This window comes from Pinus tabuliformis, chromosome 8, assembly GCF_031772625.1.
Source record: "Pinus tabuliformis cultivar Carrire ecotype Pingquan chromosome 8, CPIR1, whole genome shotgun sequence".
Lineage (NCBI taxonomy): Eukaryota > Viridiplantae > Streptophyta > Pinopsida > Pinales > Pinaceae > Pinus > Pinus tabuliformis.
In genome coordinates, this window is record NC_142294.1 from 299,769,422 (window position 1) to 299,782,630 (window position 13,209).

The 13,209-nt window shown below is 44.2% G+C and overlaps 2 protein-coding genes across 3 annotated transcripts in view; one reads left to right on the forward strand and one right to left on the reverse strand.

The window, feature by feature from the left end:
- LOC149235309 (uncharacterized) overlaps window positions 1-13,180 on the forward strand; it is a 29,833-nt gene extending 16,653 nt beyond the window's left edge. Inside the window, exons 2-3 of the mRNA XM_089460989.1 lie at window positions 12,393-12,644; window positions 12,767-13,180. Of these exons, the coding sequence (XP_089317115.1) occupies window positions 12,393-12,644; window positions 12,767-12,970 (456 nt within the window). The 3' untranslated portion in view covers window positions 12,971-13,180. The remainder of the gene's footprint in view (window positions 1-12,392; window positions 12,645-12,766) is intronic.
- Window positions 1-13,209, reverse strand: part of LOC149235308 (uncharacterized) — a 177,288-nt gene that overhangs the window by 56,674 nt on the left and 107,405 nt on the right. The gene's annotated exons all lie outside the window — the stretch shown is intronic.

Below are 13,209 nucleotides of genomic sequence, written 5' to 3' on the forward strand. Positions count from 1 at the left end.
TTGGGAAGCCAGTTATTATACTTCTCAGGTAAAGGTTTGGGGTTTGTTACCCACCACCTATGGGTAGTGTATATAGGAGAAATTTTCTCCTAGATGATCCTCAGTCGACAGCCAACAACCCCTTACAGCCACCAAATAGCTCAATGTGCCATTGTCTCCGCCACCTCAGCCAGCCATGTGGTCCCTCAACCACTTGTCATGATTGTATGTTTGAAGGTGGGCCTCTCGACCCCAAAGGTATGACTTTTCATTGGTTTGATTGAGTAATTTTGTTTACTTTTCATGGTCACTTTTGGCATGGATTGGTGGAGGGATTTGGTGGGAAGAGTGGGTTAGGTCTGTATTCTTGTCTCCACTGCCCAATTTTGTGGTTACCCTTGTATCCTGGTCCCATGGGATCTTCTTTACTGGCCATTGGCTTCAGGTTTGGCAATATATGGGAAATCTCGATTTGGTTGTGTGGTCCCAATTCTCGATACCACCTACATCATCCCCTTCCACTCATTTTAGCCCCATTCATCTATTTTCCCATCCAGGCCCACATGTCTCCACATAGGGTTAACCTCCCCTTCCCCTTGTCCACACCTTTGGTCAGGCCTAAAACAATGCCCCGAAAGTTGATGCAGCTAAAAAGAAAAGAAAAAGCATAATTTGGCCACTCTCAACAGGAAATGTACCACAAAATGCAAAAGATAGCCGGGACATACAAATTTAGCACATGGGAAAAACCCAGACATGAGCTCTACCCCTTATTTATGGCCATCACTCTAGTTCCTATGGGCCCTAAATGAGCCCCCTCCATCATTAAGGAACCCATGATTGTCCCAACCCTTGGTGAACAATGAATTACCCCACCTTCAGGGGGTATCCACTACTACATATTACACATCATGCTCTCATCCCTTGGAGCCCTAAGCAGTTATGAAGAGAAATTAGTCAAAAGGCAAAAGGCATATGAAGAAAGGTAGCAAAACAAAGGCTAGGGATGTACCACGATTTGCTCCCTCCTAACTCATATACCCAGGTGTGGGCTTCCCCTATTACAACTACCCTTGTACCATGACATGTGGTCTGGATGATTCCCCTGATCCCCACTCTGCTCCATTATTATATCATCTGCCACCTACCATTTGAGGGATGTACCATGGACATGTCACCCCCCTTTGGAGGTTAAATCCCACTAATAGGGTCATTGGTTAACCCCCCTATTGAGCTTGAAGACACTTGTACATGCCAAAGCCCACTATGGAAGGGCATGCCACCATGAAGTGAGGGCAAGAGGACGCATTGGATCTTATGCAGGATTGCAGGTGGGTCTCCCTATACGAGGGGTCCTAGCCCTCTAGAGGGCCACATTGGCACTTGTACGATGAGTGTTGAGAGCCATGGGCCTCCACCATAGCAAAGCATACTTCATGGATCCCCAACACCACTCTTTGATTGCTCGTGTTCCACCTTTTAGATGAGGATGATGCACCTAGTTCACCATGCCCAACCGGCTCCACACATGCACCATTCACTTGGCAGATGTTCCAGAGTCCAGAGAACGTTTCCTGCTGCAGAGGGATGGCTTATATCATCATCCTAGCCCTTATAGATGGTCTACAGGCATTTTCGATCCACTTGGAGACCCATGAGGATGTCCTTGTGCCCCCACAGGTTCTTGCTTGGGAAACAAGGGGCCAACCCCTTGTCCACTATGTTTGGAGTCCAGTTCTTCATCATGGTACCCCTTGGACTTCATTACGCCTCCTCAAAGGCCCAACAACTCACTTTGTTCATCATTTGACCCTCTTGAGAGGCTTCTTATTATGTTATTGAGCTATTTAGTGAGCTTATCACCAAAAGTATTGTTATTATGCACATTATTTTATTTTAGGGGCTCAATTAGGCCAATTTAGCTAAATCGAATTCATCAAAGCGTGTATAAATAGAAGTGAGATGATTCATTTTCATCATCATCACTTGGATTGGGTTCTTATCTCTTGTGAGATTTTCGCTATCCCTTTTGGAGGAGGATTTTGGATGTAATGGATGAACTTTGATGTTTGGATATCTCTCTTTTCTTAGAGCTTCATTATTGGCATAATTTGGTGATTAGGTATACTCGTTACACATGCAAGTAATATTTTCATGTCTATTCTTGTTATTTACTTTAATACATTGATGTTGCTGAGATTTTCGCTATACTGGATCTAAAATTTATTGATTTTCTTATGCGAAAATGTGGAAATTTAGTCTTTTATAGCATTGCATCATCTCATGTATCATGTTTGAAAGTGTGAATGTTCCTAGAGATTGTTTCTATTGAACACATCTTGATAAGTCATCGATCATTGCAAATTGAAGTATAAATTCTTCTAGCAGCGGCTCCCATGCCCTAATTGCCATGCGAAGTTGTCTAGAAGACTCCTTGATTGGGTGCAGTTCCTCTAAATCACTAATTTCATCTTGACTCCATCTTCCCCTAAGGATAAGGCATTGATCCTTCCATAGGTGATCATTTTCAAAGATAATTCCTTGCACCTTCCCCTCTTTTTCTAGGTCTAGCCTCCATAGGTCACCTAGGGCATCACTTTCTCATGATTTAGCCATCAAAAGAATTCAATCTCTTTCCCACAACTGCACTGGTGTGTCCTCAAGGAGCCCTCCAAATTTCACAAAATTCCGACGGTGGGATCTTTAGATATTTCAAGCCCTAGCTCGAAGATCAATTCTTGCCCTTGGTTTCCCATTGGCTAGTGACCTCATTGGGATCATAGCATCAAATCATCAAAAGAAGATTATTTCTTTGATCCCCTTCCTTTCCCTAATTAGTTCAAGTACATCCTTGATTGATCAACTCCATATCCTTGACCTAATTTCGAGTCCACTTGGCCCTTTGTGGTCCCGCAACTTGTTGACTCCAATTCCACAAAAATCACTTAGAAGCCAAGCATTCATAAGGCCTTTGAGACTAAGGGCTTCCTTAACAAAGCATACTCCCAAACCCTATCCTTAAAAGCCCTCTTAGTCCTTCCTAGAGAGCCCATCACCTTGCTTCTAAAGCAAGCAACCCATTTAATTGAGTCTCTCTTGCAAATAGGCTTAGGAATCAGTTCTTTATCTTATCATTGACTATACGTATTCTAGTGATTCCTCACATACTGGGACTCCTCCCATCGGTGAAAGTCCGTAAAGAGAAAGGAGCCTTAGCTGAGGTGATAGTGGGTTATCGCTCCATTGTTGCCCTCGACCTAGTAGTTGCTCTATAAGATCCCCTTCTAGGACCCCTGCTAGTTTGAGCAGTAACAGGGTCATCACTCAAGTTTAGAGGGGCAAAGACACTAACCAAACACCTTTCACTTTTAGTCATTTTAGGTTGTTCTTGGTTTAGGTTAGTGCTAGAATTTGTTGCCATTTTCAGTGTAGAATCTCTGACCTTTTCAAACTCATGGAGAAGGGCAGTTCTAACAGGTGATGTAGTTCGTTCTCGCCTTCTTGCGGCGGCCCTAGTTAAAGGAGGAATGTTGTCACCTTCAAGCAAACTAGGGTTTTGACAATGAATGGAGTTGCTAGAGGAATATTTGAATTGTCGTCTATGAATCAATTCCTCAATGGTACACTAGGGAGGTAGACCTGCTTCCTTCCCGACAACGGTGCCAAAATGTTACCGCTCAAACTAGCAGGGGTCCTAGGAAGGGATCCTATAGACCAACTGCTAGATCGATGGGCAAGAATGGAGCGATAACCCACTGTCACCTTAGCTAAGGTTCCCTTCTCTTTACGGACTTTCACCATGTTGATTTTGGGTAGTATCGGATGTGCTCTAGATCCGAAATTTTGTGAAGGGGCTAGAACACATGAGATCTCCAAAACCCAGAAATCGTTTGGAAAAATCCCACCCGGATGAGGAGTTATTAAAATAATTAATATTTTTAATGGGTTCCTAAGTCTAAACTTAGGAAAATAAAAATATTAATGGGTATTAATAAGAATATGGGTGAGAAACTTCTAAGTGACGAGGATCAAGTATGCTTTAATCTTAGCCGTTGATTAGGCTTAATCTCGGGCGTTGATTCATCAACAGGAAAAGTATAAGAGGAGGCTTGAAAGTCAGTGGGAGATACACCAAGAGACCAAAGAGTTCGATTTTTCTGGGGCGTGGTTTGCTAAGAAATTCGAGATAAGTGATCTGAACTGCGTTGAGAAGGGTAGTTCAGCAGAGGGACTTCAGTCCAAGGCCGAGGATACATAGCAGAGAAACAGAGTAGCAGCAGGAGAGACCATGCAGCTCCAGAGAGGGTGACGCAAAACCTAGAGGGGCTGACGCAGTTCCTTAGAGGCAGCGCTGGGGTTTTCTGTGGGGCAGAGAGAGCAACAGTTCAGCATATCGACTTCTGAGCAAGGGAGGCTCACTGAGAGGGTGACACAGTTCCAACGCAGAGGAGAAGCCATCGCTGTCCAACACTGGGAACAACAATTGTCATCTGTGGGGTTTGATCATCAAGTTGCTGAATTTGCCAAAATATCTGTCTCTGAATAGAGGTACTTCTGCCAGGTTTATTCTCTGTTGGGTGAGCCGGATTTGGCACCCTAGTTGTATTCATAAATCTGCTTAATAATACAAACCCTCTATATGCTGCACCGGTTTTCCCGAATTGGGTTTTTCCGGGGACGATTGTCCAAAAATAACGGTGTCCCTTGTGTGATTGTCTCAGGTTATTTCAGTTCATGATCTGTATATTTGTGTAGTCTGCAATAGTGTTTTCATCGTTGTTTAAATATTTAAATAACTTGTTGAATGTAAAGAACAAGTAGGAGATGATAAACCAGTGATTGCAGTAGGATTTCTGATGTGTAGATTCAAAAATTCTCACATGGTATCAGAGCATTGCAGATCATAGGACACTGAAGACACCAGCTGAGAGATCTAGAGAATTTGCTGCAGAGAAGCAGCTGTCCTGAGTGACAGCGTTGTTTCAGAGGCAGAGGAGCAGCTGCAGGAGTGACATAGAGGCTCACACAGTGCCTACGTCAACATTTCGAGCCTGCAGAGGGTGACACAGAGCTAGAGAGGAGCCCACGCAATGACTGCGTCATCTCTCTGAAAGGTTTGAATCAGCCAGTTGTCGGGGCTAGAAGAGCAGAGCAAATTCGATTTGAGGAGCTGGTGGGACATTGTTTCTGTTGGTGCAGAAGAGTGTCTGCGGAGACAGAGCCGAGGTAGAGGGAGTCTGATGCAGGAGCATCGGAGCACACTTAATTAAAATTTAAATTCAAAGCTGTGAAAGGGGAAACGTGGACAATCATTGTAAACCGGGGCAAATTCTGTTTAAACAGAGCTAAATTGATGGAATTGATAAGTCTCTAGAAGACTTGATTAAATGTAATTATCTGCCATGTATGCGTATAGAGAGATTTAGGGGTTTGATTGAGCGATTGTGGGAGAAACTCATGGATCGTAAACGATTCCTCCCTTTGTAATTTCCTATATAAGAGAGTCTGTGTTGTGTGAAAGAGAGATATAGAGTACGCAATGTAGCCACAGGGAAATTTGTGATTCGGGCCGTGAGGCCTTAGCCTGTAATCGAGTTCTGTATATAATTGAAATATGTGTGTTATCTGGATTTTGTGTGTCTGTGTATGTTTACATATATATTCTTTACTGTAAATTGCGTGTGCAAGTGTAAGGGACGAAGTTCCTATGAACTTCGCCTTAAACAAGTATGGCAGAGATAAATTTGTGTTGTAACGTAATTCCATCGATAAGCGAACGAGAGATCCGTTGGATCTGAGAATAGATCGTTTCAATCGCAACTGGAGTCGATTGAACAGCACAGCGGAAATCGTCAGATCGACGGATAATAATGGAGGAAGAGGAATGGCGGAGATTAACACCACGTGTTAACAGAAGGATGGAGCAGTATTCCCAAGTGGGAAGTGGTATCTCGCGCGCCCTAAAGGTGGCAACAGGTATTTCTAAATTCTACGCGATTAACCTTAGCGGTCGACACGTAGCATGAGAAAACTACTTTTCTCGCATGCTCGCGACTTGATAACGATCGTGCAAGAATTTGCGCAAGATTACGCGATAGTCGTTAGATCAAGCGGGACTGACCAACAGTGGAGATCGTCCGGGCTAGTTGGTGAGCGGACGACGCGATATCCGTTGGATCTCGAGAAGTGAGATCAACGGTGCAGATTGAAGAGCTCGGCCTGAGGAAAAGTCAAAGTGGGACCGGCGGTGATTGGTCACGTTTGGTGTGAAGTCCGTTGATTAAAATGCTTATGATGTATACGTGGACCCATGACCCACAGGTCCACGCGTGAATTATGTAAAGAGGCAGCTTTGCTGTGATCACTTTGGTATCAGAGCAGAAGAAAATTCTGTGGGCAAAAGAAGGAGGTGCAAATATGTTGTGATTTGGTAAGTGTGTGGTCTTTATATTTTTGTGCAGGTCGCAGCAGAGGAAGGTGAGAAGATTTGCAGCAGCCTAGAGCAAGGAGTGCTCATATGGTTCCAGAGGAGAGAATTAGAGAGATGCCAAAAGACTGAGCTCAAAGGAGAGAAGCTTAGTGAGGTATCATGTAGCAGGGAGACTTGTTACTGCAGAGGTTTTGTTGCAACTCACGAATGTTGTTACGAAGACCAGAAGCATATGACCAGGAGGTCATAAATTTTTGTACCTCGAGACTCTGATGCAGGAGCATTGGAGCACCCTTAATTAAAATTTAAATTCAAAGTTGTGAAAGGGGAAACATGGACAATCATTGTAAACTGGGGCGAATTCTGTTTAAACAGAGCTAAATTGATGGAATTGATAAGTCTCTAGAAGACTTGATTAAATGTAATCCTCTGCCATGTATGCGTATAGAGAGATTTAGGGGTTTGATTGAGCGATTGTGGCAGAAACTCATGGATCGTAAACGATTCCTCCCTTTGTAATTTCCTATATAAGAGAGTCTGTGTTGTGTGAAAGAGAGATATAGAGTACGCAATGTAGCCACAGGGAAATTTGTGATTCGGGCCGTGAGGCCTTAGCCTGTAATCGAGTTCTGTATATAATTGAAATATGCTTGTTATCTAGATTTTGTGTGTCAGTGTATGTTTACATATATATTCTTCACTGTGTGAATGTAAGGGACGAAGTTCCTATGAACTTCGCCTTAAACAAGTACGGTAGAGATAAATTTGTGTTGTTACGCAATTCCACCGATAGGCGAACAAGAGATCTGTTGGATCTGAGAACAGATCAACAGAGGAGAGTTTCAATCGCAACTGGAGTCGATTGAACAGCACAGCGAAAACCGTCAGATCGGCCAGATCGACGGATAATAATGGTGGAAGAGGAATGGTGGAGATTAACACCATGTGTTAACAGAAGGATGGAGCAGTATTCCCAAGTGGGAAGTGGTATCTCGTGCGCCCTAAAGGTGGGAATCGATATTTCTAAATTCTACACGATTAACCTTAGCGGTCGACACGTAGCACGAGAAAACTACTTTTCTCGCGTGCTCAGAACTTGATAACGATCGTGCAAGAATCTGCGCGAGATTACGCAATAGCCGTTGGATCAAGCGGGACTGACCAACGGTGGAGATCGTCCGGGCTAGTTGGTGAGCGGACGACATGATATCCATTGGCTCTAGAGAAGTGAGATCAACGGTGCAAATTGAAGCGCTCGACCTGAGGAAAAGTCAAAGTGGGAACGGCGGTGATTGGTCACGTTTGGTGTGAAGTCCGCTAATTAAAATGCTTTCGATGTATACGTGGGCCCATAAACCACAGGTCCACGCGCGAATTATGTAAAGAGAATTTGCTGCAAAGAAGCAGTTGTCTTGAGTGACAGCGTTGTTTCAGAGGTAGAGGAGTAGCTGCAGGAGTGACGCAGAGGCTCACGCAGTGCCTGCGTCAGCATTTCGAGCCTGCAGAGGGTGACGCAGAGCTAGAGAGGAGCCCACACAGTGACTGTGTTATCTCTCTGGGCCAGCGCAGAGCTTGAAAGGTTCGAATTAGCCAGTTGTCGGGGCTGGAGGAGCAGAGCAAATTCAATTTGAAGAGTTGGTGGGACGTTGTTTTTGTTGGTGCAGAACAGTGTTTGTGGAGACAAAGCCGAGGTAGAGGGAGTCACTGCCTTGACAGATTTTGAGCCAAAGAAATCTAGATCCGGGTTGCAGCAGCAAAGGAGGATTGGAGAGGAAGTGATTCAACAGTTGGCGAGAGGATTTCTGTGAAGGAAATCAGGACTCAAAGGGAGTCTAGAGGAGCCTGTTCCTTAGAGGATTTCTTGCGCCAAAGAAATTCAGATCCAAGTCTTGCTAGATTGACAGCAGGAGAGGGAGAAAAGAACCAGTCCTATTTTTGAGCAAAAATGGCATTGAATGGGTTGAGGGATCAAGACAGATTGGATGGAGCATCCAATTTTGTCATCTGGAAGGCTAGGATCCTGGCAATCCTAGACAAGCATCGCATCAAGGACTATGCCTTGAAGGTAGTTGCTAAGCCAGTCAACGTTGATCTGTTGAAGAAGTACAAGGAGGCCCAAGCTAAGGCCAAGTGCATGATCCTAGACGGGGTCAAAGATCATGCTGTACCACGCATTGCTTAGAAAAACACAACATGGGAGATGTGGAAGGCGCTGACCACCTTGTATCAAGGATCTTCTGTCCAACGGAAGATGCTATTAGAAAATCAGCTGAGACAATACCAGATGTAGAAGGGAGAAGAGATCAATCCCTTCCTTCTCAGGTTGCAAAGCATTCACGACCAGTTGACTTCCGTGGGGTCTACAACAATTCCTAAGTTCATGGTCAGGACTGCCCTAAATGCAGTCACTAAGGACTGGGAGACTTTTGTCCAAAGTATCTTGGGCAGAGCAACTCTCCCTAGTTGGGAGGAGATGTGGGTAGCTCTTCGACAAGAAGAGCTAAGGAGGATGACAAAGACAAGGAGTAGCGGCAAGGGAGCCCAGGTCAAGGAGGAGGAGGAGGATGTAGCTCTCGCATCGTTGGGACAACAAGGGAAACATAAGAGAAAGGACATAACCAAGGTTAGATGCTTCAACTGTGGGGAACTGGGACATTATGCCACTCAGTGCCCCCGGAAGAAGGGCACAGGGGAGGCTTCTGACTCAAAGGATGCTCCAACGAAAGCTAACAAGAAAGGCGAGGATGACGATTGCGCTATTGTCACTCACTGCTTTATCAGTCTTTAGTTGCCTCAAGTGCCAAATAGCAGTGAAGTCTTAGAGATAAATCAAACCCTCTCCATTGCCTAGTGCTCAGAAAGAGCTTTCCAACGGTATATGGAAGTCCAAGGATGGACTCCTATAGCAGAAGTTAGAGCATGTTGAGGTTACCCATGGAAAGCTCAGCAATCAAAGGAAAAAACACCAAAGGACAAAGGTAAATCGCAATCGGGGTCCGGGAGCTAATCTCATCGCATATCGGCCATCCCGCAATCCCGCAGTCCCGCAGGTCCCAGAGCATACACTTAAGGTTATTGGTGGTTCGCAATGTCGAATGCCGATATCGCAGCCCGCAGTCCCGCGACATTGGCGATCGGCGGGGTTCTGAACTTAAAAGACCTGTAAACCGTTGATCTTGCGATATAGCGGTACATCGTCGGGGAGGCCGAAAAATCATTAACAAAGTAAATGCATGGAAAAACCAAGGCATGGTCACTCCCTTCTCTCTCCTCCACGTGGCGGTACGACATATCAGCGATGGGCAATCCTGCATCCCGAATCCCGCATGAACTGCATATCGGCGATTGGCAGTTCTATCACTCCCAAACAGTGTTGCACGAAGCGCCCCCCCCCCCCGGATCGAAGCTCCGAAGCGTGCCCCGTACGGAAGCGCCCAGGAAGCGCCGTACGAAGCGCGCTTCGTGAAATTTTTAGCGCTTCCTGGAATTTCCGAAGCGCCGGCTCCGAAGCGCGCTTCGGAGCAGGAAGCGTGCGCTTCACGCACGCTTCCGTACGCTTCGGCGGAAAGGGGCGCGCCCAAGGGAGAAAAACACATTTTTTTTAATTTTTTTTTTAATTATGTTCACTCAACCTTAAGGGGGTGGGTTAGGGTGAGGTTAGAGTGAGGTTAAGGTGAGGAATGAAAAGAATAAAGCCCCCATTCATTCCTCATTTTCTCACTTTGAGTTTATGAGAGTTGGAGAAGAGAAGAGAGGAGAGGAGAAGAGAAGAGAGGAAAGGAGAGGAGAAGAGAGGAGAGCTTGGAGAAGTGAAGAAGGAGGAGCTAGGAGAAGGAGGACGAGCTTGGAGCAAGAGCTTGGAGGACTTCATCTACAAGAGCTAAAGAGGTAAGTTCAAACCCCAAACTCCCTTGTTTTTTTGAAATTTTTTTTGTATTTTTCTCCTCCCTCTCCTACTCTTTCCCATTGTTTCTACTTGCTCCTTTATTTACAGGTTGCCGTTGTCCACCACCTATATCCATATTCCAAGATGGTGTTCTTTTGGCTTCTATGTATCATTCCACTCTTGGTTTTAATGATGGCAAGGGTGAGGAATAGAAGGGACGAAACAGAAGAGGACATTGGTGATGGTCCTAATAGTAGTGACCCAATGTATGATGAGGAGGAAGGGTTTGAAGAGGAAGGGGATGAACTTGAAGGGGACACTGAAACACAAGATGGGAAAGCTACATCAACACCCTTGTGGAACTATGTGACCAAACTTGATGGGGGAAAGGGTGGTGGATCTTACAAATTTGTGTGCCCTCATGGTTGTCATGGAGGAAAACCATATTGTGGTTCATATACCCGTCTGAGGAGGCATCTTTGTGGGGTGCTGGACAGTGATGAAAAAAAGGGTTCTGTGGGGGTACAAATTTGCCCAAACATTTCAACTGAAGAAAGAAGAAAATACATCCAAATAGAGATGGCTGCACAACAAAAAAACAAGAAACAAAAAACTCATTCTGAATCAAGTGCAACCTCTAAATTTGGTAGTTGCTCATCTCCTCATGGTACTTCTGCAAGCTCTGGAGGTAGAAGAACAATAGGGGATTTCCTTAATGTTGCTGGGAGGGATGATGTGGATGGAAAGATAGTCCGTTTTCTTTGTGCTTGCGGTGTACCATTCAATGTGCTTCGCTCTCCCTATTGGCATGAAATGGTAAAGGCCATCAATGAAGCCCCAAAAGGATACAAGGCCCCCAACTATGAGAAAGCTAGAACAGTGTTATTAGAAAGAGAAAAAGCTAAGGTTCAAAGAGCTTTGACACGTTTTACAAATGAGTGGGTAGATTCTGGGGTATCCATTGTATCAGATGGGTGGACAAATATTAGAAACCAACATTTGATAAATGTTCTTGGTGTTTCTTCTAGTGGTGCAGTATTTATTGCATGTCATGACTCCTCCTCCATCACTGCATCTGCACAAAACATTGCAGATCTCCTATTGAAATCAATCAAAGATGTTGGTCCGAATAATGTGGTTCAAGTGATCACAGATAATGCAGCAAATTGTAAGGCAGCAGGAAAAATTATTGAGCGTACTCATCCACACATCTTTTGGTCTGGGTGCCTGGTTCACACATTGAACCTTTTGATGCATGATATTGTGAAACACAAAGAATGTGGGTGGATTGCTGAGGTTTACAGGAGAGGGAAGCAGCTCATTAAATTCATCACAGGGCATACAAGGGTAAACTACTTCTATGGCACTTACTCCAAGTTGCAATTGCTTAAAATTGCAAAGACAAGATTTGCTAGTTATTACCTCACCTTTAGGCGGCTAGTGAAGGTGAGACAAGCTTTAACTAATCTGGTGTGTGCTGAAACATGGGATGAAATTAACACTGACATAGATGGTGCTAATGCAGTCAAGGACATTGTTCTTGACAGTTACTTTTGGGGACAAGTTAAATATGTTTTGCAATTCACCAAACCAATTTATTACATGATCAAGTTTGCAGATTCAGATCGACCAGTAATTAGGGAGGTGTATGAGCAAATGGATAGCATGTTGGGGCAGATTAAAGACATTGTTGAGCCTAGAGATATCAACTTGTACAATTATATTCGTGTAGAGGTGCAAAACCGATGGGAAATGCTAAATGTTCCATTGCATGCATTAGCATATGTTTTGACACCTAAATACTATCATCCATCATGGCTTTCAACACCAGCACCTGGGGGGGGAAGCAGGAGAAAACCACACCAAGATCAAGAGGTTCACCAAAAATATATGGCTGCATTGAGTAAATTAATCCCTGATGAGGAGGAGGCTGCATTGGTACGGAGACAGGTGAGCAACTATACGCTCAACACTGGTCCATTTGGGAGCATGCATGCAATTAAAGATCGAGAGACTTTTTCTGCTCTTGAGTGGTGGAACATGCATGGAGGGGGTACTCCACTTCTACAGAGTTTGGCATTGCGGGTGCTATCACAGGTGGTAAACACTTCTTCTGCAGAGAGGTGTTGGAGCTCTTATGCTTTCATCCACAGTGTTAAAAGGAACAGGTTGAATTTAGACCGGGCAGAGAGCTTGGTTTATGTTCATTACAACTTGCGATTGTTGTCCCATTACTGTGAAGATGCAAAGTCTAATAAAGACTTGTTGATTTGGGACAAGAATCCAGAGGAGCCCAATTTGGAGGATGGAGTGTTGCGACTAGAGCAATTAGAGGATGCTCTTATCCAGGTATGTCCATTGTGGTATGAATTTTCCAATTTTCCCTTATAAAGCATTTCTCTAATTCATGTTTTTAATTTTTTTGTTAACTAGTGTTTTTTTTTTTGCATGAATTTTTTGAGCAATTCTAGGATGATGATGACCGTGTTGATATGCCACCACCCCCACCCCCATCTGGTCCCTTGGTTCCTAGGTTCCATGGTTCAACACCAACAGCAGGGGGTTCTTCTTCATCAGTGTCAGTGCCACGACTTCCACAGGCACCATCTTCTTCATTGCCACCACGTGGAGGCCCGCCACCACGTTCTATTCGTGGTGGAAGGAGGAGAGATTAGTAGATATATTCACAATCTACTACTTTTTGTCATAGATTACTCATTAGACTTGTAGACTTGTGAATTTGAATTTTGAACCTTTTTGGCTTGGCGGTGACCAAGTGACATATTTTGTAAACATTATTATTTGAATTTTGGACATGACAAATGTTGACAGTTGCTCACTTGCTAGATAAATCATAATATGCTCTATGTTTTATGTTTTATAATATGCTTAAATGTTTTATGTTTTATAATAT